Source organism: Podarcis liolepis, assembly GCF_965112155.1.
Source record: "Podarcis liolepis genome assembly, chromosome: 3".
Classification (NCBI taxonomy): Eukaryota; Metazoa; Chordata; class Lepidosauria; order Squamata; family Lacertidae; genus Podarcis; species Podarcis liolepis.
Genome location: NC_139557.1, coordinates 84,958,453 through 84,983,210, shown reverse-complemented (window position 1 = coordinate 84,983,210; position 24,758 = coordinate 84,958,453). Strand labels below are relative to the sequence as shown.

General features: G+C 42.9%; 1 protein-coding gene across 3 annotated transcripts; it reads right to left on the bottom strand.

Annotated features, from left to right (window-relative positions):
• Positions 1 to 939: 939 nt before the first annotated feature.
• On the bottom strand, positions 940 to 20,796 carry RSPH9 (radial spoke head component 9). 3 transcript variants are annotated; one of them, XM_083497111.1, is made up of 5 exons: positions 19,957 to 20,795; positions 18,463 to 18,622; positions 15,558 to 15,687; positions 14,472 to 14,618; positions 940 to 1,648 (listed from the first exon to the last, which is right to left on the bottom strand). In XM_083497111.1, exons 1-5 carry the CDS (start codon positions 20,367 to 20,369, stop codon positions 1,644 to 1,646), a joined length of 855 nt encoding a protein of 284 aa, XP_083353237.1. In that variant the 5' UTR covers positions 20,370 to 20,795; the 3' UTR covers positions 940 to 1,643. The 3 variants fall into 3 exon arrangements, with proteins under 3 accessions (XP_083353237.1, XP_083353235.1, XP_083353236.1); XM_083497109.1 differs by having other exon boundaries at positions 940 to 1,618; positions 19,957 to 20,789; XM_083497110.1 differs by lacking the exon at positions 940 to 1,648 and adding an exon at positions 2,583 to 2,784 and having other exon boundaries at positions 19,957 to 20,796.
• Positions 20,797 to 24,758: the final 3,962 nt, after the last annotated feature.

The window sequence follows — 24,758 nt, the reverse complement described above, 5'->3', positions numbered from 1 at the left end:
GAATATTTCAAGGTGATGGGGTAGACTGGGGGAGTATTGCTATAGCCAGGTTGCTGGGAAACATGCACAGGGGAGCCTTAAATGGTGAATATGGGGGAAAGCCTGGTTAGAAGTGAGGCAACTAGTATCACACAACTGTAGTTGTCACTTCCTCTACAGGCTACTTTAGTTTCTATGCTGGGGAAATGCTCTGGGTCAAAAAAAATATGCTTAATTCTTTCTGCTGCTCAGCTCTAATGCTTGTTTTATTGCAGCCACTATTTTGAGGCACTGGCCAGCAATCTATTAGATCTACCAGCTCGCAGTAATCCCTCCCTACCTGAACCTATTAACCAAAGTCATCAGACACAGCAACATTCCATTCTCTCCAGAGAGAATGGTATTTTTGTAATGGCTTTTTTATGCTGCAAATGAAACCTTCTAGAGAGGACCTGTGCATTCTAAACTTCATTTTCACACACAATTACATCTCAGAAATACATGCAACTTATGGAATCTGTGAATATGTGCGGTCAGCCCAATATAATGTATACTTAAAGCAAAAATAATGTCCATAAAGTATCAAGTTCTGAAGTACTGTACACGAAGAATGATTGCACTACAGCCTGATTTTGTTGGTGCAATTGGAAAAGTGATGTGTGTTTAGAAAGTGTGCATAATTAAAGGAAATGTTGGAGTCCAGAGCAAATAGTCAAACCAGAAATCACTCGTGTGTCCTACTAGACTTGTAGACTATGCATAACCATCTGTAACACTTTATACCACAAAACAATTTCATTTTCTGTGTTTACATAGTTTATGTGCCTGGATAGCAAACCGACAATTAGGATTCCTGATTTCCTAATCCTAGGAGGTCTCTTATTTCTAGTTCCTTTGTAAAGTAATGGAGGCAGAATATGAGCCCTGCAGGGAATGAGTACATATGGCAAGTGCATATGGTAATTTATCAAGAGGTGTTTACTGATGATTTAGTTTACTTATATGCTGCTTTTCCACAATGAGCTGTGCCCAAAGCCGCTCACACCAAACATTCAAAAAAATCAAAACATTGAAAATACAAACATACAAATTACAGAGCATGTTAGTAAATTCAAATGACAATAATCAAAATTCAACAAATGCAGTATTACCAAAACAAACAAACAAACCCTGCCAAATCAATGTTTAAGTACATAAATACAAAGTAAAACAAAAGTGAACCAACAATTATGCTTCTGGTACTAGTCTTGCTGCACTCTAAGGAGACTGACTTATAATTTAGAGGGAAGGAGTAGATGACATACAGCTGGCTTACAGGCTAGATGGCACACAGCTGATCTACTTAATATTTTAAAATATGGTCTCACTAACACATTAGACTGATTCCATGCTGATCTATTAAAGCAAAAATACATACCCAGTTTCAAATACAAAATTAGTACAAGGCATCTCTTCCATTTTCGGCCTCGTGCTGTTATTCATAGCATGAAGGGCAGGTCCAGGTTCTTCTCTGCGTTGCCAAAGTAGATGTAGCCATGTTGTTTAGTATTGGGGACATGGTAGAATGTGAGTCCAGGCCAGAGCAAACTTCGTAGTACTACCACTCTGCCTCCCCTCTCAAACTGGATGCTCCAGGACCCTGCATAAGAATAGGATGCTGGATTTCATCCTAATTGACAAAGACAGCTTTTCTGTGATAAGCCAAACTAGGATCATATGTGTTCAGTGAACACTGGCACTAGAACAAGCTTGACTTAGCTGTAGTACAGACTACTGTATTCTTGGCTCAGTTAATCACACAAGTAAACAGACCAGTGTAACTGTGTATTACCACCTCATATAGCTGCTACCTTTCTATGTGAAAAGTGTTAACTCCAGCATGAGGTCCCAGGTCCACAAAATAACAAGCAAATAATGCTAGTAAGATCCAGTTATCATACGATAACCTTTTTATCATTAAGTCCTGAAGCTGAAGACATAAACAAGGTCTGCTAATGAGTTACATTCAGCTTCTCTATTATATCAGCATAGGTAAATAACCTCTCTAGATGACTTATTTTGCAATTCTAGGATTACCTAGGGATGTCTAATTGAAGGCAGGACAGTCTGCATGCAGAGCAGGTTACCATTGAGCTAAGGCCATTCCCATAATATCAGGAAAGTGTACAAGAATCAGCTAGATTTATTCCAAAGAGAAGCTCCAAAAGGACAAACATTGCACCTTACAGCTTATTTGATTTCTAGGGGCAAAAGCCTTCAGGGCCAACCAGCAGCAGCATGAGGTGCACATTGGCTTAATAATAATAACAATTTATTTGTACCCCGCCCATCTGACTGGGTTGCCCCAGCCACTCTGGCCAGCTTCCAGCGTGTAGAAAAACATAGTAAAAATAAATAAATTAATAAATGAAAGTTTCTACATGCAAATGTGCAGCTCCAGTCAGATTGATAATACCAAATTGTTTAAGAAATGGGAGCCAATAGCTGTTCATTTTCCCTCAGCTCCATCGATAGGTGTGAGCCCCAGCTATTGCATGAGGCATTTTAGGGGCAGTGACTAAGCATGCAGCTCTTCATCCAGTTGTGTGTGTGTGTTCCACCTGAAGCAAGACTACATGTGGGCTAGCTATCTTAATTGTCAATAGCCAACATTAGTCATACACTGCATAGATCAACTGAAATCAATGCATCAAATCAATGTTTTGATTTGGGACTTGAGAGACTTTTATCCTGAGGCTAAAATGCAACTTTGGGACACATTTTCCGATTGCCTGTATCAGGAAGGAAATTTAGCCAATGGACAAGCTAAGGGAAAGAAAGCAAGAGGAAAGTGAATGACAAAGAAACTTAACAGAGCTTCCAGCTCGGAAGTAGTTTATAGAAGAGTTAATTTTCCTTGGGAGTCTTAATTTGCCTCCACCTTTGGAGGAAGTGTGCACTGGGGCAGTAAAGGGATTAGCTTCAATATTAATTATGCTTTGGTGCTGCTGAGAAGGTTAAGAGACAATGTGAAAATGAACTTTCTACTATAATCAGCTGCTCAATGGCTTGCTGAGTATTTCAGTTCCTGAAATGACAGCCTGAGAAGCAAGAGTATTAAAGCAGATTTGGTTCCATGAGGCTAGAAGATGTTTGGGGGAGACAGTAACCTAAAACCATCAAAATAAAGCAATGAAAGAAAAAAGACTCACAGATGATAATCCTCACTTGATGACAGAGCTAATTCAGAAAAGCTGCTTGTCAGCTTTGGCAAATGCTTGATGCTACATGTAGTTCATATAGCAAAAGAAATGTCCAGGAAGCAAGAAGACTGAAAGGTGTGTTAGCTACATACATTATCCCAACTTAGCTTTAGGATAAATCTCAGAGACACTCGGAAGAGCAGCAATGGGCAGGGGTGCTCTCCTTTCTTTTCTGAAGGCCAATTTGATGCATCTCCTCCAGCACAACCCCGGCCACCAAGCCATATTTTCCTATATTGATTTCCTTGACACACTTTCCTTGGGACATCCTCTTTGGGACTGCCATTAAAGGCCATTCAAAAATTGCAGCTGTTGCACAAAGCAGCTGCCCTGCGTAAAAGAGCACTGCTTTTCCCCTTGTTACCTGCCAATCAAACTTCAGACCCACCACAATGTCCCATTTCTCCTGTTTTGAGCAGCTGAATTGAGACTCTGACTATCCCAAATGAGTCACTCTCTGCGCACACCACCATTTTAGTTGTAATCAACACACTGCTTCGCACAACTGAGATGGAGGTGAAATTGGGAACATTTGTTCTACGTTCTCAATTCTATAAAATTTCTTCCATGAAGAGATCAGGCTGTGAATTAAGGTGCAATTTATTCACGGAACCTCTTACCTATTTTGTTACACATAATTACATAGCAAAACACAAAGTTGGCATGCTAAAAACACTAAATGCCTCAATTCAATTCAACTCCTGGAAGACAATGATTTTTTGAGTTCTTGTCTGTTTGTAATTCTGCAAGGCAGGATTATTGTTTTTAATACAGAATTGTATTAACCATTCATCTGATCACCATTGGCGCCCAGGAATTTCACAGAGGCAAATGCATGGAATATTTTCAAGGCAAGTGATCAGGCTGATGAAGCAGGGTCCCTGCTTCGCCAGCCCGGTCAGCTTCTGCACAAGGATCATTGAGCCAGCTCTGTCTGTGCCTGCTATTTGAGGCCAAGATACGCTCCAGCAAATGGAGACAAGCTGGAGCTGGCTCCAATTGCCCTTTACTGTGAAAAAGAAAAAGGAGCCCTTTCCTATGAGGATCTCTAGTAATGGAGCAGGGGAGAAAATGGACAGACCGTAATGATGGGGAGTAGGGGAGGAAGTATAGCAGCTGCTATGCATCCTCTAGCCTGCTAGTTATTATTATATTTTACTTTTTATTCACAAGAGGACTTTAGGGGAAAAAAAGCAGGCAGGTAAAAAAACAACCCTGCAGCGTAGCACAGTAAATGACTAGGGGTTTAGTAGCATGGCTGTTCTAACAGAATACTTGGGAGATCTATCTGATGGCCTTCTTTAGGGCAGAAGGTGCATGATATAAATTATCCTATAAGAAAATTAAGTATTAAATTCAGATTCAAAATTATGATCCGTTATATGCAGTAGAATCTCAAGTAGCTTTTATGGTATTATGTACAATAGAAACTCTTACCCTAGGATGTAACAGAATTGTCAACTAATGCTACATAATATATCTTGTTCTCATAATGAGTTAACAAAAAAATTAAGCATGACTGAGTTCATAATGCTATGCATGTTTTTGCAGGATTAAGCCCCGCTGCATTCAGTGAGGTTTACTCCCTAGTATGTTTAGGATTGGGCTTAACAGGAGGAAGCCTTGCTGAACACAGTGGGCCTTACTTCCAAATAAACATTTGTAAGATTGCACTGCATTTCCATTGAAACCAAAGGAACAAGTGAGTTGCAACTTTCAAAAAGACTTAATCACAATTTAGCTGGATTATGACCAAAATTAATGCTTTCTTTATTTCCTGTAGCCGCACAACTTTTATTTTAAATAAGCACATAAATGTTATCTATGGTTGAAGGGGATACTTTTCTTGCCTCTGTTGTCAATATCCCAGTCAGAAACTTTGGTGGGCAGAGCTCAGCACGTAGCAGCAAGCACAAGACACCAGCTGAGGCAGTGAACAAGGAGGTGTGGCTCCAACAGTATTTCAGCAGCAGTGAAGATGACATTCACTAAGGATCAGAGATCCGGCATATGGCACGTTCATGAGAAAAGCTTTGCAGGGTTACTGTGTTATTTTTTCAAATAACTATAAACCCCATAATTTGCTTTTTAAGCTGCACCCGCCAGAACTAGCTTAAGCCAAATACTGTCTGGACTGAAAAAAATTGCCTGTCAGGTCTGTGTGGGAGGAAAGAGCCTGGGAAAAATATCCTTTGGATGAAGATCTGGAGCTTCCCATTCCCCCTCTGGAGCAGGCTGCAACCTTCACCCTGCCAAATACGGGTGGGAATGCTGAGGAGGAGCTTAACCATTTCCCAAACAAGACACTGCTCCGAAAGCTTGTCTGCTCAACCAGCCACTGACTCCTCGATGGCCCTCTGTCAACTGCCAGGACCCTAGTGCCTGTGTTTTAAACGTCAACCTCCCTCCCCTCGGCTTCTGCTTTCTCTCCAGCCTGCCACTGTATCCACTCTCATCCCCCATGTCTGTCTGGGCTCTGACCTGGGCCCTCTGTGATATGCAGGCAATGGAGACGCTTGATCTACTAACTGTAAAATGAGAGGCCCTTAAAACAACAGAGCTGATCCACTTCAAATCTACTCTTCCATAACACTCCTGTTTTGGATGTATTTCAAAGAACAGGGGTGGGGATGGGAAGAAGCAGTTTTCAATGTTGGTAAAAGCTGCCTGTTCCAAAAGGTCGCATTAGGGAAACAAAAACAGTGACACCTCTATTATATCTAGGTGATACTATTCACAAAGCATCGTATGGCTATGGCTGTGTTCGCATACATCCTTTTCTGCTCCTTGTTCTCCTGCTAAAACAAGTGCAACAGAATTAACTACGTCACTTCTCTCGCATCCATATATACAGTTGCACTTTGATTTTGAACTACTCCCATTTCCCCCAACATGTTCTTGCCAACATTAAACATTAGGCAAGCATTTTGACTTGCCAGATGGAATGATCCCCTCTTTGCTCCCCCTGTGCAGTTCCAACCCACTCTTTTGTCCCCACAAGAAGGGGACTGGTTGCTTTCCCTTCTGAGGGTACCTCCAGACTATCACTGTTTTGTGGGAGGGATTCAGAGGTATTCCAGAACTTATGTTTGAACAGTTAAGAGTGGATTGAAGTTATTTGCCCTAGCACAACTAATCCACTTAAAAAAAACAAATGAGATTTTTTGTGGTTTGAAAAGTGATGGGGGGGGATGCACTGAGAAGTTTGGGATAAACAGATGACTAACAGGATGGAGAAGAATCCCTGGCATCTCCAGGCACAGCTGAGAATGTCCCTCACCTGAAACCATAGAGACCAGCTATGAGTCAGTGTAGACCAGGGTTTACCAAACTTGGGTCCCCAGCTGTTTTTGGACTACAACGCCCATCATCCCTAGCTAGCAGGACCAGTGGTCAGGGATGGTGGGAACTGTAGTCCAAAAACAGCTGGCGGTCCAAGTTTGGAAACCCTGGTGTAGATAATACTGTGGAAAATAGACCAGTGGTCTAACTCAGTGTAAGATGGCGTCTTATGTTCCTCACACCCATGGGCTGAAGGCAGCCTTCCAGTCCTCTTTAATCAGCCGTCCAGCAGTTGCTTGCCTACTCCAAGCCCCATCCCTCTGCAAGTGCTTGTGCCTGTTCTTGAACTGTGGTGATACATCTGGCTTCCTGGATGAAGGAGGGAGGGGTACCTATACAAGCCATTCACACGTGGCCCTCAGGCTGAAAATGGATTCCCACCCCGATTTAGGCAAATCAGTTACCCCAACTGTGGACACTGCAGAAAACTGGTTAGTTTAAAATTAGAAGTTGCAGCTTCTGTTCCCTTCTGGCATGCAAGAGGAGAAGGGAGCACACAGTTCAAGGCTTGCCGCAGCTCATGGGAGTTATAAGAAACCATGGTTTCCCGTTACATCAGAATCAGACATATGGTAGATTTTGTTGAGATGAGTATGGATAGAATTGTACAAATTCAGTATTTATTAAGAAAGGAATATTTTTAAAAAAACAAAAAACAGCAATTCTGGTAGGAGGAAGTGTACATGTATGGGAAACATATAAAGATTAGTTCCAGAACTACAGGGATCAAAACTGAAATGAGATGAAATGTGACAAGAGTGCTGGGGCAGAAGCACCTTAATTGGCCACACTCCAAAAAAGCTGGGGCAGGAGGCAAACCTGAACAAGGGCAATTAGTCCTCCAACTAATAATTCAACACACACAGCAGGGAGAAGGATGTGGATTGAGAACCTTTTCCCACAACAAGGGGAAAGCGATGCCCTAGGTCAATGTGGGTAGGCTTTTGATGGGAATTTCATTACAGCTTATCCGGTTTGTATCACGTACATAAACTTGACCCCAACCTCTCCTTTCTCACCATCAGAAATAAAAAAGGAGGAGCAGGGTGGTGGTATAGCAGCCTCGTCCAGAAAGCATAGACCTGTGCTCATAAGATGGCTGCTTCTTTTATTTCCTTTACATCATGCCAGAGTACATGATTAATTTTTATCATTTATTTCAGATTTATAGAATGACTTACTTCAAAGCATTTACTTTCATCCTGTTAAGTAGATTATTATTTTTCCTACTTTGTGGATAGAAACTGAACGCAAGGCCACCCAATGAGTCCATGGCTGAACTTTGATTTGAAACAAGGTCTTCCATGTCTATATCTTAAAAATTACCCAATGAGTCACACTGAAGCTCTCTTTTGCACTACTGTTCTCCATCTACTCATCTCTTATCTCTCATCTCAGCTTTCCAATCTAGTAACAGTGATCTCTGTCAAGTACTATTGCAATAGAATAATACATTGCTGAATACAATGCCAAAACAACTTGCAAATATGCTAGATATAAACTGAAATTTTCATGCTGACCTCAAAGACTAAGGCACACATGTTCTGTTGGTACAATAAATGTTTGCTTGTTGCCATAGGTCATTGCATACAGTACAAATAAGAGGGACATGTCTGAAACAGACATACAATGTGCAAATTAAGCTACCAATTCATAAATAGCATACAAAGCAGGACAAAAATAACAAATAAAAAAACCCTGATGACAGCTTCCAAAGGCTTCTCTTACTTAGTTGCTCAAATTAGTGAATCTCCTTTACAATCCACTGGTAGTTTATTGTCTGCACTTATTTTTGTTGCTGCAGTTTCCAATAATGCTACTTGATAACATCTGTATTTGGATTCAAAACCACTATATCCTGTATTGACCATGACATGCATTGGGACACATGGTAGGATAACAATTTAATTCTGGGATAAGCATCATGCTCTGACAGTGACAGTGAAAAATTCTTCCAACATTTGCACAAATTGTGCAGGGTCAGACTGGCAGACTCTGCATCAGGTAATTAAAAAAAAGTTCTTCAGCATGCAAGAAGAGCACTGGCAGTTCTGAGGATGACCATCACTGAGATCTCAACATCTGGCTCAACTATAAGATTTCTTCATCACAAATATTAAGAACAGCCAAGGAGAAACTACTTTCTAAAAGTCAATCAGTGGGTATTCAGAAATATTCAGACCATCCACTACTAAATGGAGCACACAGGTAGCTAGCTGGGAGCTATGAAACAGTGAATCCCTAATGTCAACTTTTAAAAGGATTAGCTATGAAAACATGGGGGGGGGGCTTTGTATCCTTATTTCTCAACTTGCATGAAAATTTCACTGTCATGCTTTGAAGTTGTTTTTGCATACAGTTTATTCATAAAGAAGACCTATACATTTACCTTTCCTCCCCTCATTTACAAAGGGAAGCTGGGATATGTCTCCTTTCCCAAAGCAACGTCCACCAGATAGTTGCAGATAGAGCTTTATGAAGTCTGACTATGCTAAATTTTCTTCTGGTTTCCTAAAAACGGCCTCTTGTGGTAGGGTTTTACTTTCATTAAGGCTCATTAGTCCCTAGAACAAGATTTAGACCATATCTGATTTATGTAATAAATATAACCTGGTTCTGTCTCAAGGCTTCAGCAGCTATTAACGCAGAATCAAGAGCCCTATAACAAAACTGAAAGAAAAGATATGAAGCAGAAACTAAGTCACATATTGAAGGGAGAAAATATTTTTTCCCCTTTCAAAAAGTAAAATTAAAAGCCTATAATTACATGCCCTGGAATGACACAACAGACTCTCGGCTCCCCTGTCCTTGTTTGCTCTGGGACAGTAAAACCACCTCAGAAACAATGAACAGTCTCCTTCACGAAGAGTAGCCAAGATTTCTTGATAAACCAGACCCCTGAAGTACTTGACAATTTGAACCCAAAAACCCAGTATGACAGTTTATTACATACAGAAGCAAAGCTCAAGAGATATAGGCATAGTTCCAATAATTTGGGCAAATTGTGGGTGGTCAGAAAGTCAAAAGCAGCAATTCTAACTGGCTCTTGTTCATGTTACAATTGTCTCATAAGGATCAGTTCCAAAGAAAAGGTCACACCTTGAGGGAACACCCTATGATCAGTGTAGGAGTAGCAACATCAGACTCCAAAAGTGTCAATACAGACACACATTCTTGGCACGAACAGGCCTAGTGTGTGGCCTTTGATAGGGAAAATCATGGGAGACCCTGAGCTGAACACACATAAGATGCTGGTACTAAGAGAAAGCAATATAGCCTCCTGAAAGTTGTGCGAACTCTAGCAGGGCTGATAGTCTCTTCTCCATATCCACAGTTCAAGAGGTCAGCATATACCACACACAGTCTGGTTTCTCTGTCTTCACTTCACTAAAGAGTCCAAACTTTTCTCATATTACTTGATTAGGGTTTCTGTTCTTCCTACTGAGGCTGACCCCACAGTGTCTCCTACTGGAAGGTGACTGGTACAGCAGCCCGATGCTAAAATAGTATTAACGGACAAGCAAATTACCTGCTAACTTGGCCATTTGACCAGATCAACTTATCCACACAGTCTGGGGAGTCATTTATCCTCCAGAAGGTTAAGCATATACTTCAGCAACTCATTTCACTGCATGGCTGCTTCCTGGATTCTTCTACCACAGGCATAGGCAACCTTCGGCCCTCCAGATGTTTTGGACTACAATTCCCATCACCTCTGACCACTGGTCATGGGAGTTGTAGGCCAAAACATCTGGGGGGCCGAATGTTGCCTATGCCTGTTCTACTATGTTGCATAAGGCTGCACTGCTGTTATCTTTTGAACCCACAAGTCTCAAAGCTGCCCTTCCCCACTCAAGAACAGACTAGAGAAGCACCACCAGACTCCCCCCCCCCTCTCTGTGCCTTCTTGGTAACATCATTTTCTCTCCGACACCATTACTTCCCCCTCATCCATTATAAAGTTCTTAGTTTGGATTTCAGAAAAGCAGCTTGAAAGGTCTTGTGCCCATGTGGCTCTTGGCAGGCTGCGAGGTAAAGTGCTGTCGGGCTCAGAGTTTTCACAAGGCTGTGGAGGTGCTGCTTAGTGTTAAGCTATGAAAGAGGAGGGCTCAGGTCACATCTGTGAAACGTTAGAAGGGAGAGGAGGCTGGGGGAAAGTAGGTGGCCAGCACAGCATAGCACTTTGTTGCGTTTTGCAAGGCCACTTGGGAGATAGGCAGCCATTTGTCTTCAAACCACCTCCACCACACACCGATAACAGGCTGCCTTACAGTCTGATTGCTGGCGAGGGGCTGTTAAAAAAAAACACCAAAAACCCTACAGACTCAGGCTTCTTGAATAGCTGGAGACAGAGCTTGATAGGGGATTAATCACTTCAGGGGGAGCGGGGGGGGGACTGTGAAAGGGAATAAATTAGTTGTGCTAATGCCTGGATATAAAACAGGTTCATGTCTCTTAGCTTCAATCCTCCCAGCACCTGGGGCTTTTGCATCTATTAAAGCACTAACATAAAACCTGGAGGATTTTCTCCAAGCACTTGCACAAAGAGGCCCCATCGCCCAATACTAAAGCCCCATTAAATGCTGTACCGATAAAGTTCAACCCTACAAAGGAAACCAGTGTTGGATAATTCTGATACAGATAGTTCTCAGAAGCAGTGAGGGAAGTATAATATAGTATAATAAGACCTAATAGTGACTCCTGGTAATCAGACACAATGAGCACCATCGTCAGTTATTTTGGCAAGAGAGTTGGAAGAAGCTGGGGCTCTGGCTCGTGATATACATTTCGTAGCTGTGGTATATTATAGTCATAATATGAGCTATATTTCTGTTCTATTCATCTTAAATATCCATAAATGTGTGAGGGCCAATTCAAGAATCACACAACTCAACATATAAATGAAAGATTGAGAGCTCAAGATTAAAATCAGATCTCTGTTCTAGAATCAGACAAAGAGAGCGGCCCGGGAGCACAAGGCAACAGTGCACAGCCTGCCCGCCACTCCCAAACCTTTTCGGGGCTTCAGGGGAAAGGGGAGGCTGCCAGCAACTGGGGAGCGCAGGGCAACGGCGCGCGCCACACTCGGGCGATTCGGCTCCAGGGACCACACATTCACTCCATAAGACACACAGACATTTCCCCTTACTTTTTAGGAAGAAAAAAGTGCATCTTATGGAGCGAAAAATATGGTATACCACACAAAACTAGAGCAACTGCTTAGGCTCAAATGAAGTGATCTGCTGTATCTGAAAAATAATAAGATTTATAGCAAGCCTGTTTGTTAAAACCTCTTCTAGTATTTCAGAGTTCATAGCTCTACAATCATACCTCGGGTTGAAGTAGCTTCAGGATAAGTATTTTCCGGTTGCGCACTGCGGCGACCCGGAAATAACGGAGCATGTTACTTCCGGGTTTCGTTGCTCGCGCATGCGCAGACGGTCAAAACGACATCACACGCATGTGCAGAAGCGGCGAATTGCGACCCGCAGACGCCTCTGGGTGTGTTTGCTTCTGGATGTCAACAGGGTTCCAGAACGGATCCCGTTCGCATCCAGAGGTACCACTGTATTGTGAGGCATGCCTTACACATTTTCACAGACATATGAGTGCCTATCCTATTGTCACTTGCTTCAAAGTCCTCTCTTTTGCAGCTGCTTCTATACTTTCCTGTCACTTCTGTAGAGTGAACATGAGCAAAAAAAATTGTATTTTCACTGGCATTATGATATTGGGGTGATATTTTCATGCATTTATGTGGAATTTATTCAGACATTTCTGTATTTGGATGCCACCTTGTGTTACAAATTTATAAAACTCTGTATTTAGCAGGATGAATAACTGCTGTTCTGAATGCAGTCATGCTGATCACAGCACAAATATTCTCCCTCTCTCACTCCAGCTTCCCATTCTCAAATTCTGTACAATTCTTCATCAAATTCATATTGGAAGCCATATCAAATTTATAGCATTTACTGACAAGCCAAGCTGCTTCAAGTGCAATTTAGAAGTATGATGCAGATTTAGAAACAGAAATACAAGACCTCTCACCAGAGAGCAAGACTGTGACCAGGTAACCTGTCTGCATGCTCAGTCTACTGAATGCAGATGAGCAACTTCAAAGACCCTGCTGTCTCCTCTTAAAGCTCTTTATCTTTATTCAGGACATGTACTTTACAGCCCTACAAACAGAGGACTACACTCTGTAAAGTAGGACAAATGGCCACCCTACTGATAGGAAGGAGCCATGCCACATGCTACTCTGCTCATGAAGTAAAGGTAATAGATTAATGACTTTGAAAAGCAAATTGGCTGTGAGAAGTTCACTAATACTGGCCGTAAAAGGGGGGGGGCATTAAATACAAAAACTAACTCGTGTAATTTTTGTTGTTCCCTTTTGACTTCTTGTTTGAAATAATGGATGAGCACAAACACCGTTAGCCCTAACTACAGTAACAAAATCAGCAAAGATTTTTATGTGAAGGATGTAAAAATTCATGATAAGCTACAAACCAAATTCTAGCCTGAGCACCACAGCCTCTAAAACACCCTTTTCTACACAAACTCTGTTGGAAGTATTTAATGAGAAGCTAGAGGGGAAGGAGATGCATTGGATACACAACATGGAATAGTTTAATTCAACATACTGAGCAGTGTGGAATGGGCTCTGGAGAAGGGATTAAGAGGATGAGAACTCAAGAACAGCATATAGGAAGCAAAAGAAATGTGTGAAAGTGGGAGAGGTAATAAGGTTTGTGTTGATGAGGGGTTAGGAAACTTCAGAAGGGCTGACATGTTCAATTTGCAGATAATAAAGGGTCATATTTGTACAAAAGAGCAATCTTTATTCAGTTCTGGTAGCTCTGTTATGTTTATTTGGAAGCAAAAAGTATTTTAAGGAGGGAGCTGTAAAACAGCATATATTAGAAAACAATAAGAGCTACATTGTTTTCATTGCGCTTAGGGGCTAAGATATTCACATTTAATAATGAGTGTATTCATCCATTTCCTAAACTGTTACATTTTCTCCTGCCAAGGTAAAAGATTTATCAAAGAAAAGTTTGAACTTAGACTGCCCAGGATACAAGGTTAGAGTTAACAAGACCCCATTTAGATAAGAGGCAATATTGGGTGGAAATGGTCTTGCAAAATACTTCAAACCACATAAAAATGTTCCTATCTCTAAGTAGCCTTATCTTGCCCACCAGGACACTGGCTGCTGCAAGCCCCTTTTAATGAAGAGAAAACACAGAAAATTCAAGCAGAACAGGGTGCTGACACAAGACACAGACAAAGCTACCCAGTGAAAGGATGCAACAGCTCATTTTGTTTTTATGTGTTTTATCCTGCCACTGGATAGGTTGGTATATCTGAAGAACCAGACCATGCACAAATTATATGTATCATGTTTTGTTATGAGAAATAATGTAGCATGTTAGTTTTGGGGCAACCTTTGCTATTTGGTGTGCCTAATCTGATTTTATTTGGGTTTAGCAACTCTGCTTATGGGGTTCATGCTTTTGTGTGTGTGTGTGCTTTATTGCTGTATTTAGATTGTTCTCCACTTTGAAAATTATTGTATTGAAAGGAAGGCCATACATCTTTTTTTTATGCACACACACCAACAAGAGTGGAAACTGTGACCTCAGCTAGGTCGTGAAAAAGCTACATGGCCTTAGGTAAACTGCCATCATGCTCAGAGTCCTTCCTGCAGTCTACAATATGGAAATTGTAGACCTACAAACCTGCAGTGGGTTGAAATAAGAGTTCTCTAAGCACTAAGAAGCTCCATATAAATGCTTATTGTTATTATTACACAGTGAAAAAGCAGATAGCACTTCTTAAGTGGATATGAAAGCTTCACAACACTATTTTCATTTTGCATTTGGAATGTCACATCTTCCCTACCTTTAGGAATATCATGTTCAAGTGAATCCAGGAAGTCAATGGCAGGGTCCAGGTCAGCTTTCTCCAGGAGAGTTTTGTTCTTCAAATTTACAGGCTCCGTGAAATGGAAATAGGAGCTTAATTTTTTAGCCTCCACCAAAGACAGACCTGTTGGGTTAATAAGAACTTTGCCATCTTTCAATTTACTACAAGCTTACTATCTAATAGACTTATAAAGTATCTATGTGTTGATGACACTAAATGAACCCACAGAAGTAGATAGAGACCTCTAGAAATAGGTAGTCTTGCAGCACCATGGAAAATCAGTTACTTTTATGGAGCCCACTTTGAACCAGCAGTTGCTCAAGGGAAATATATTGGTAGCAGCTGCAATCTAAACTGAGCCCTGAAATCAAATGAAGAATTCTTCAAACTAGCTCCATAACCAAAAGCACTACAGGATCATGAGATAGGTAGCTCCAAAAGCAAAGTCATTCCAGATAGGCCTATGTTGTCAAATGTACAAGGCTTGTCATACATCTACTATGATTAAGGTCCTCCACATGAGGGACAGGATGCTTTACACTGTCATGCATAGTAACATTTCCTCACATGACTAGCAAGACTCAAGAGCATGAGTGCAAAAAATGAACTGAAAAAATATTTATCAAAGAAAAGTAGTTTTTTCTACTTTAGTGCTATCATTGCCCCAAGAAACAATTAATAGTTCTGGTTGTGCATCCATGGGCATAGCCAGGATTTGGGGGCAGAGGCAGGACTTGGTTAGGGAGGGCAGAACTGAAGTGGTCAGTTAGTTAAGTATTTCTATTGTTTTAGAGTGTGTGCATCCCCTTATTTCCCCTCAGCTCACTGTAATGATGATGATGATGATGATGATGATGATGATGATGATGATGATATATACCCAGCCCGCCCCAGCCAAGGCTGGGCTCAGGGCGGCTAGCAAGCAATAATAAAAACAAGTTGAATGAATACAACTTAAAAACAAGCACCAGAGACCCTCACCACCAAGTCAAACATGGAAGAAATAACTGTTTGTGGCTACTTTTGTGTTCAAAGACGCAGTTATGACTTACACGGACTTACCTTCAAAGTTTCTGTTTTCATGCACAGGTCCCAGTGGTGACTTTATATAGGCACCCCGTGGAACAATACCCACTGCTTTATCTATCTGATCTATTGCAGATACAAGACGGACTTCTTCCTTGATCAAGTTCTTTAGTAAAAAGCAAACATTAAGAAAAGCCACCTTAGTTTTACATACTAGAATGAGAACTGGAACAGAATCATGCACCTACAAGCTTAAAATATACCGTATTTTTCACTCTATAACACGCACCCGACCATAACACGCATGTAGTTTTTAGAGGAGGAAAACAAGAAAAAAAATATTCTAAACGAAACAGTGGATGTATGATTTTTGTGGTTCGTGCTGTGGCCACAGACATGTGATCTGACGGTGAGTTTGGGGTAGCCCAATGCAAAAATCCTGAGGATCCATGTGGATCCATGCTTTGTAACCACGTTTTTGCACCACTGCGGCCCCAGGCAACAGTGGGTGCGTGATTTTTTGGGTGCAAGCTGTAGCCATGGACATGCTATGTGATCTGCTGGTGAATTTGGGGTGACCCGTGTAAGCGGCTCCTCTCCTCTCCCGCTTTGCTCCTTTAAAGCAAGCAGGCTCTCTGTCCCTCTCTCCTCCCCACTCAGCGGCTCTTCTCCCGCTTTGCTGTTTCAAAGCGAGCCACGGAGGAGGGAAGGAAGGGGAACCATGGATCCTCTGCTCACGACTGCAGCAGATCCCCCTGCCATCCGTAGGCATTCGCTCCATAACACGCACAGACACTTCCCCTTACTTTCTAGGAGGAAAAAAGTGAGTGTTATGGTGCAAAAAATACGGTATATTGCCTTCATCTGTCATAGGAGAAACATATGCCAATACATTTATTTTCATTACATGGCATTGGGGCTTAAGACAGATGCTGTTTTAACACACACACAATAGGTCAGTTGTGTCAAAACAGGAACTACAGCCTGCAGTTAGGTTACAGCAAGATTAGGAAAAGAGGGACCAGCTGTAAAGAGTACAGGAAAGTGAGATTAGGGTTCAACTAAGAAGGTACTCAGCACATGTATGTATGTGTTCCACATGAGACACACACAGAGAGAAGTGGAAAATTAGTATATAGAGACTTGCTGGAATATTCAACTCATACATATGGGATACATCTGGGGTGTAGGCCAAAGTCAAATGTGGAGGGAAAGGGAAGGCTAGATTACTAGCAGGGTGGTGGAGTGGGGTACATTACTTTTTATGGAACCTCAATGTTTTACAAGAACTGTATAAAAAAGGATAGAGGGAGAAGAATCGTGGCATGAATCTCTTGACAAACTCTAGTGAATATGTAGCTGGATTGCTGGGGTGGATAAAGGATAGCAGGTCACCACTGGTACCTCTAACTTCTACTACCTTTCCATTCCAACCTTGGAACATAGGAATTGCCGTATTTTTCGTCCTATAGGGCGCACCGGCCCATAGGACGCACCTCGTTTTTTGGGGGGGAAATGAATAAAAAAAAATTATTCCCCCCCCCCCGGCTGCTGCCCCAAGCCTTGCACTCACCTGCCCTCTGGAGGGCTCCCTGTGCTTCGGGCGACAGGCTGCTGCCCCAAGCCTCGCGCGCTTGGCGGGACCTCCTGCCGGGCGCGCAAGGCTTGCAGACACTCGCCCAAAGCACGGGGAGCCCTCCGGAGGGCTCCCCGTGCTTCGGGCGACAGGCTGCCGCCCCAAGCCTCGCGCACCGGGCGGGACCTCCTGCCGGGGGCGCAAGGCTTGCAGACACTTGCCCAAAGCACGAGGAGCCCTCCGGAGGGCTCCCGTGCTTCGGGCGACAGGCTGCCGCCCCAAGCCTCGCACGCTCGGCGGGACCTCCTGCCGGGCGCGCAAGGCTTGCGGACACTCTCGGGGGCTGCAGGCTGCTGCCCGCAAGCCTTGTGAGCCCGCGAGAACTCCCACCAGGCTTGCAAGGCTTGCGGATGTGTTCCTGAAGCCTGGAGAGCGAGAGGGGTCAGTGCGCACCGATGCCTCTCGCTCTCCAGGCTTCAGCGAAAGCCTGCATTCGCCCCATAGGACGCACACACATTTCCCCTTCATTTTTGGAGGGGAAAAAGTGCGTCCTATGGGGCGAAAAATATGGTAGCTCTTTTGTATCCTTTCTTTAGGGACGTGGGTGGCGCTGTGGGTTAAACCACAGAGCCTAGGATTTGCCGATCAGAAGGTTGGCGGGTCGAATCCCCGTGATGGGGTGAGCTCCCATTGCTTGGTCCCTGCTCCTGCCAACCTAGCAGTTCGAAAGCATGTCAAAGTGCAAGTAGATAAATAGGTACCACTCCGGCGGGAAGGTAAACGGTGTTTTTGTGTGCTGCTCTGGTTCGCCAGAAGCAGCTTAGTAATGCTGGCCACATGACCCGGAAGCTGTATGCCGGCTCCCTTGGCCAATAAAGTGAGATGAGCGCCGCAACCCCAAAGTCGGCCACGACTGGACCTAATGGTCAGGGGTCCCTTTACCTTTATCTTTTCTTTATATGCCTGTGTGATATCTGTATGAAGCTGAGTGCAGGTCTGTTTGTGTGTGTGTTTATAAAAAGCTTCTGTTAAGCCTTTTAACTTAGTATTTTGTCTGCACCAAGTCCAGTGAGCTCCAAGGACCAGATATGTTAAATGGATAAGAAAGGTTTGTAAGAAATTCCAGTTCAAATCTCTGGTACCCAATTTAAAAAAATTCCAAATAATAAATTCCTACACTAGTAAAAAAAAAATGAAACAACACAAAAATGTTAGTAGTCCTATGTCATAATTTTATCATATTGCTCTGCATTCCTAGAAAACTAGGAAAAATGTTTTACTTCAAAAAAGCACAAGTGCAAATTGTGACAAAATATCTTGTGAGCATTAGGTGACGGGATCCCAGGGGTGCTGCAATGTACTCACTGTTGCTTCCTCTTCATATGGTCTCTCACCTTCTTCTTTCTTCTCATAGTGTTCATATTCATAGGATGGGTCCCCTTGGAAACGTCCCTTTAGCACTGAAGTCAGTGCAGTAAATTCCTCATTAGGAGGTGGCAGAAGGCTCCATTCCACACAATTCAAGCTGTTATTCACACATACATAATAAAAGGGTAAAGCATATTTTTATTGGCAAAAAAACTCATGTTTTCAGACATTTGGAGGTCTACTGAAAGATCTCACAGAAACAAGCAAGAGAACAGGTGGCAAGCAGGCAGAATCCACAAATGGTATGCAGAGATAAAAACCAACTGCCCTCTCATGGCACCACAATGTGTGAAGGAGGAGTGGGGAAGCCACTTCAGATAGTCAGGTAGGAGGAAAGGCAGAATGGCTACTAAATCTGAGAGCCAAACGAAAACAGATAGCAGCAAACTCATAAGGGATCAGGTCAGAATTCCTACCAAGCTAGGGTGCTATATAAAGCAGGGACACACAAGAGACGGTAGATGAACCTCTCCCTGAATATGCCCCTTGCCTTGCAAAACAACTTTCATATATATATAGCTTCCTTGTATTGTGGCTCCATGCCTCAAAGTGGCCACTGCCAGTAAGAAAATGGCTTTAAAAAGTGACTAAGACTACAATCCAGTACAAACATACCTGGAAGTATGACACACTGAACTCAATGAGACTAGTTTCTAAATAGGAATGTACTGTTGAGGGACTGCGCTGTGAAGTTCATGGGTCACCTCTTGCCTATGCCATTAACTCACTAGATGGCCTTAGGCAAGTCACTCTTTCAGCCTCAGTCGCCCCATCTGCAATATGGAGATAATAGATAATGCCTGCAAAGTGTTCTGAACACTCAGAAGTGCTCCACAAGTGTTAACTTTCATTTAGAGTTTAACTTGCCCTCTCTACCTATGTTGCCATTTAAAATTAACCTCACTCCCTCTATCACACACATTTTTAATAAGGCATCAGGAGGATGTTGCTTCTAGACATTACTGTCCCCTCGTGACCTCAATTCTGTTCCATTGACTTGAACTTAATGTTTTGACTGGATTTTAAAAAGTAGCTGTGATTAACTAAGGCTCACCATTAGAATCACAGAATTGTAGAGTTGGACCACGAGGATCATCTAGCCGAACTCTTGCAATGTGGGGAATCTTTCACCCAGTATGGGGCTTAAAACCAATGACTGTGAGATTAGGGTTTCTAGCGTGGTGCTGCGCTGCAGGGAAAAGCTTGACCTGCTGAAAAGTCTGACAGCTGACACTTTGGGGGCATCTCGCAACCCTTCTCAGAAAACAGCGCACCTGTGCAAACCTCTACCTGGGAAGCTGCTATTAAAGGCACAGGAGTAAAGAGGAGACAGGGACAATCTGCTGGAGCCATGTCTTCCCCCCCTCCCTCCCCGCTATTTCACCTGCCCTATTTCACCGCAGTCCATCTTCTGCGAGCCCAGCTGCCCACCTGTAGAGGCGGCTTCTGGCCCCCGCCCTGTCGGGCCCCACTCCCTCGGCGATGTAGTAGGCTCCTCGGGTGCCCTGGATGCGGCCCCACAGGCGGACTTGCTCGAAGCGGTAGTCCCGGCGCACCAGCAGCAGCGAGTTCCGCAGGGCCGCTCGCTTCTCCGGGCTCAGGCACACGCCGCTGCTCGCCACCAGGTCCAGCGCGTAGGGCAGCGTCTCAGCATCCATGGCCGCCGGGCTTGGGTGGCGGTGGGGACCAGAGAGCGCAGGCCCCGACGCTTGCGTCCCGTTGCCGGGCAACCGTTTCCAAGGCGCCGCGTTGGACGTGAGGTCAGAGGTCGGCCTCGGCCCCCTCTCGGCGTTCGAAGGCAGCTTGTCATCTTGCCCCGCCCTGCCTCCCTCACAACCTTTCATAGCCAACGAGCCCAATGCCCTAGAAACGGGGCCTGCAGTGAAAGCTGAAGCTGTTGCTACGCGTCCCCGCTTCGACTTGGCGTCCTCCCCTTTAACCGTAGCGCGGCGGACAAAAGTTCAACAGGCGCAGCTTTTCCGATCTCGCCGCGGCGACGCCGGGATGCCAGAAAGCTTTACTTGAGGAATTGCTGCCTGGTTAAAAAGCAACGACAATGTCTAGGGCACCCAGAATAATAACGGGTGAAGAAGCACCGTCCCATGCACACTTGCTCCAGAGGAAGCCCTGCATGGGACTTCTGAACAAATATGATGCATTGGATTCTGTCTTTTTTCACTGGCAAGGGTTGCAGTGGTGAACAAACAAATGTTCTTCACTTTGGGGAACATATGAAATGTACGAGGTTTTCCATGGAATCAGCAATTGATTTTTTCCCCCTTTTTGGAAAACGATAACCCACTCATTCAGTACAAACAAACCAAAATACTGTATTTGAAAAAATGGTGATATGACTGAACTCTGTTTTGTATGGCTGTGCAAAATATGTGTAACTTAATAGCTGAATGCACATTGTCTAAAATGTACATGGTTATTTATTTGTTTTATTCATATCCTACCTTTTCTCCAATTAGCTCAAGGTGGCATACATGGTTCTCCCCCTCCTCATATAATCCCCACAACAACCTTTTGAGGTTAGGTTGGGAGTCAGTGGCTCACCCATGGTCACCAAGTGAGCTTCATGGCCAAGTGAGCTCTAGTATCCCAAATCTTAGTCTGACACTTTAACCACTACACCACACTACAGAAGTTGCTTACCTAATTATTATTTTTATTATTTTATTTTATTTATTACAGTGGTACATCAGGTTAAGAACTTAATTCGTTCTGGAGGTCCGTTCTTAACCTGAAACTGTTCTTGAGACACCACTTTAGCTAATGGGGCCTCCTGCTGCCACTGCGTCGCCACCGCCATGCGATTTCTGTTCTCATCCTGAAGCAAAGTTCTTACCCCGAGGTACTATTTCTGGGTTAGCGGAGTCTGTAACCTGAAGCGTCTGTAACCCGAGTTACCACTGTATTTATTAAATTAGTTGCTTTATCTTGCCTAAGGCAACCCCTAAGCAACTTACAACCAACAAACCTACCAACAGACAAACCCAAGAAGAAAGAAAAATACATTAAAAACAACTCACCTACTTCTAAAAGACCAAAGACCTGGTTATAGAGGAAAGCTTTTGCCTAGTGTCTAAAGATATATAATGTTGACACCAGGCAAGTCTCCTTAGGGAGAGCATTCTACAAGTAGGGAGCTACTGCAAAAAAGACCCATTCTAATGTTGTCACCCTCCAAACCTCTTGTGGTGAGGGCACAGGAAGAAGGGCCTCACATGATGAGCAGAGGGTCCGAGTTGGTTCATATGGGGAGAGGTGGTCCTTGAAGGGTTGTGGTCCTGGGCTGTTTTAATGTTGTATCGGTCAAATCCAGTACCTTGAATTGGGCCCAGAAACTGGTTGAAAGCCAATGCAGTCGGACCAGACTTCCCTTATTTTAAAAAAGATTATTTATTAGTATTTTTATTTATTAGCTTTACTATTCTGATTTCATTGAAAAGGCTTGCAGACGTTTATTTACATGTAGCTGAATTCTACAAAAGCACACAGAGAAGACACAGAGGCACAGAGCTGGAAGGGATCTCGAGGGCCAGTGAAATGAAGCTACTGAGAGAGGCATGAGCAGTGCAGGGTTCATGTTGAAGTTTATCCAAGAGACTCACCCCAGGAAATGGCTTTGTAAAATGCAGCCATGTGTTGCTTTCCTACGCCCTCTGTCTTGCCACAGAACCTTTGGTGTGTCAGCCTCTGAGGGTGCCAGTTAGAATAAATGGTGACTGTAAATTTTATTGCATGAACACCTATCCAGTTTGAACTGGCCTAGGACCCAAGATTATATGAGCAAGGTCAACTAATCAATCTCAGGTGTTAATGAATTTTCCACTGTTGAGCACAAACCGGATTCAAAGCAGATGTCAGAGTTGAAAGCTCATTATTCCATAACTGATTTTACAAGCTACTCAGTCTCCACTTCCCACCCATCGTGGCTGAGCTTTCTTTTTTCAAAAAACAACAAAATCTGTTGCTTAATACAAATTCTTCTACGTTCAATAAAGCTTGGTGGTAAGTGTTCTCTGCTGGCTTTGTCCTGACCCCCAATTACCAAACACTGATAAAAATCAGAAAGTAAGTGGCTGGTATTATTTAACAAAAGGAAGGTCAGAAGCACTGTCTTTCATCAAGGTCAGAGGTTACCATCACTGTCATTAAACAATATGAAAGTGATCTCTCCTGTGGGATTGCTAGATCTTTACCAGGATTAGACTCCAGTATCTCAAGAAACATGGTCTTGGAGAAACTTATTGCCTCCCTGATTTGGTCCTTGTTGCTGCTTCTCTTCTCGTCTGTTTTTACACTTTGGCTCTCAGTAGGCTGAGAAAGATATGAATGAGCCAACTACTGTAGGACCATGGCAAATTGCAATGGGACATTCAGGTCCACTTCCCATCTTTATAGTACTATGGAAAGCCTGCCCAAGATTAGCAACGATGCTTTATTAATGCTGTGTGTTTAGCCCAGTATCTAGTTGTTCTGTGTTAAACTGCTTTGAGAGTACTTTTGTTGAAAGATGGTCTAGAAATATTATGAATTAATGAAAAACTGGACCAAATCAAGGATTCATCTGGTAAACTGTGAACATGAGAAGCAAACAGCCATAAATGTTTGAGGGGGGGAAATGAGCATAGAAAGCAATATTCAGAAGTGACGGGCTTGGTTTATATCATGGTTTGTCTGTATAAAATGGTTTTATGGGACAGCTAGCTTATGTATGCTATTAGTATTGTCTATTTTAAGATGTCACACTGATAATCATCTGAACGATGATTGGGAGCACATCACAAAATATCATGTCTCATTCCTCTCCTCTGCTTTTGCCTGCTGATTCTCCAGTTCTTTTCATGGTTTGACCATAATTTGCCATGACATCCAAATCAGGCAAACTGATCAAGCTAACTAGACTGCCTCCAAATAGGTTCATTGAAACAGGTTTGTAAACTATTGTTTGGAGACAATCCCAGTAGCACTAACTATAGTTTATCCAATTCACATGTCAGAAAACCAAGAAAGGTAGAGAGGAATATAAGTGCAAGAGAACAGGAGAGTCTGCAGTACATTCCAGATTTTACAAAAATGTGAAAGATCACATCTACATTTTATGCATTACATTTATACAGTTATATCCCATCTTTCTTTTACAGTGGAACTGAAGGAGAAATACATGGAGCTCTCAAGCTATCTCATAGCCAATCATTGACCAGCTCCAGACTTGATCAGCTTCAGCAAAATTGCTGCATTACATGTCTTCCCACCATGGCTTGGAATAAATATACTGAGCCATTTTGTACAACTTTGCTCGTTCTGCAGCATAATTGCTCTTCATTGCAGTGTGTGTATAGAGTTCCTGCTCTAGAACAGACTGATTTATTCAGCAGGAACTTGTTACTAAATACAAAGTCAAGGAAAAAGATGCCACAGAATATGAGAAGAAAAACTTCTTGGAGTTACTTGCCATTTCCCTTCCCTCAGTACTGAAGGAGTGTGTTTCAAGCATATACTTATGTTTTTTATTTGTAGCACTTTGTTCTTTGGCTATCTGACAATGTGCTAGGAACACACTGTTTGTTTTATTACCAACTCTAAGATTTACTTCAAAGAGGAGGAATCAAGCACATTCTCTAGGAATACACTCTCGCTGTACAGTTGCTAGTGTACAGTATAAAACAGAGCTCAGCCTATGGGGGAACTGTGCTATTCCTCCCCACTGCTACACCCATGCCCTCCCCAACCCTAAAGCTTTTCCTCAACAACACCTCCTACCTCACCCCATAAACCACTGGGGATTTTTCTCACACCTCTTAGTAATGAATTTGAAAAGGGAGTACAATAAAAAAAATTAATGTGCATAGCTCTGTATAAAACAAACACAAAATGTTTTGCAGACTAACTCAATCCAAACATTTGTTACCAAGGGACAGAGGGCATCTTTTATCCATGTTCATTTCTTCTCATTTATTTGCTCTCTGGTCTTCCCAGTATACCTCTGGCTTCTCTGTGTTATTCCAGGTTTCTGCCCCACTTTTTTCAGACTCCATAATCAGGCTTCCCATCCGTACGTCACCATTTTGCATCATGGCTTGATTATGATAACTGCTTTCCTTTTCAAATAAAGGGGCATTGTGCTCCAAATACATGAGTACAATCCCTAAAAGTACTTAATCCCCTCATGATGGTTCTACCAATTTCATTCAGTTTAAGCTACTAATTAGATTCCTAATTAT

Bases quoted from the DNA above. Each gene is read 5' to 3' on its own strand.
- RSPH9 (XM_083497109.1), bottom strand. From the start codon at position 20,369: ATGAAAGGTTGTGAGGGAGGCAGGGCGGGGCAAGATGACAAGCTGCCT. The intron at 15,688-18,462 runs GTGAGTACATTG...TTTTTACTAAAG, and splicing joins CATATGAAGAGGAAGCAACA to AACTTGATCAAGGAAGAAGT. The intron at 1,619-14,471 runs GTAGGGAAGATG...ATTCTTATGCAG, and splicing joins TGAACATGATATTCCTAAAG to GGTCCTGGAGCATCCAGTTT.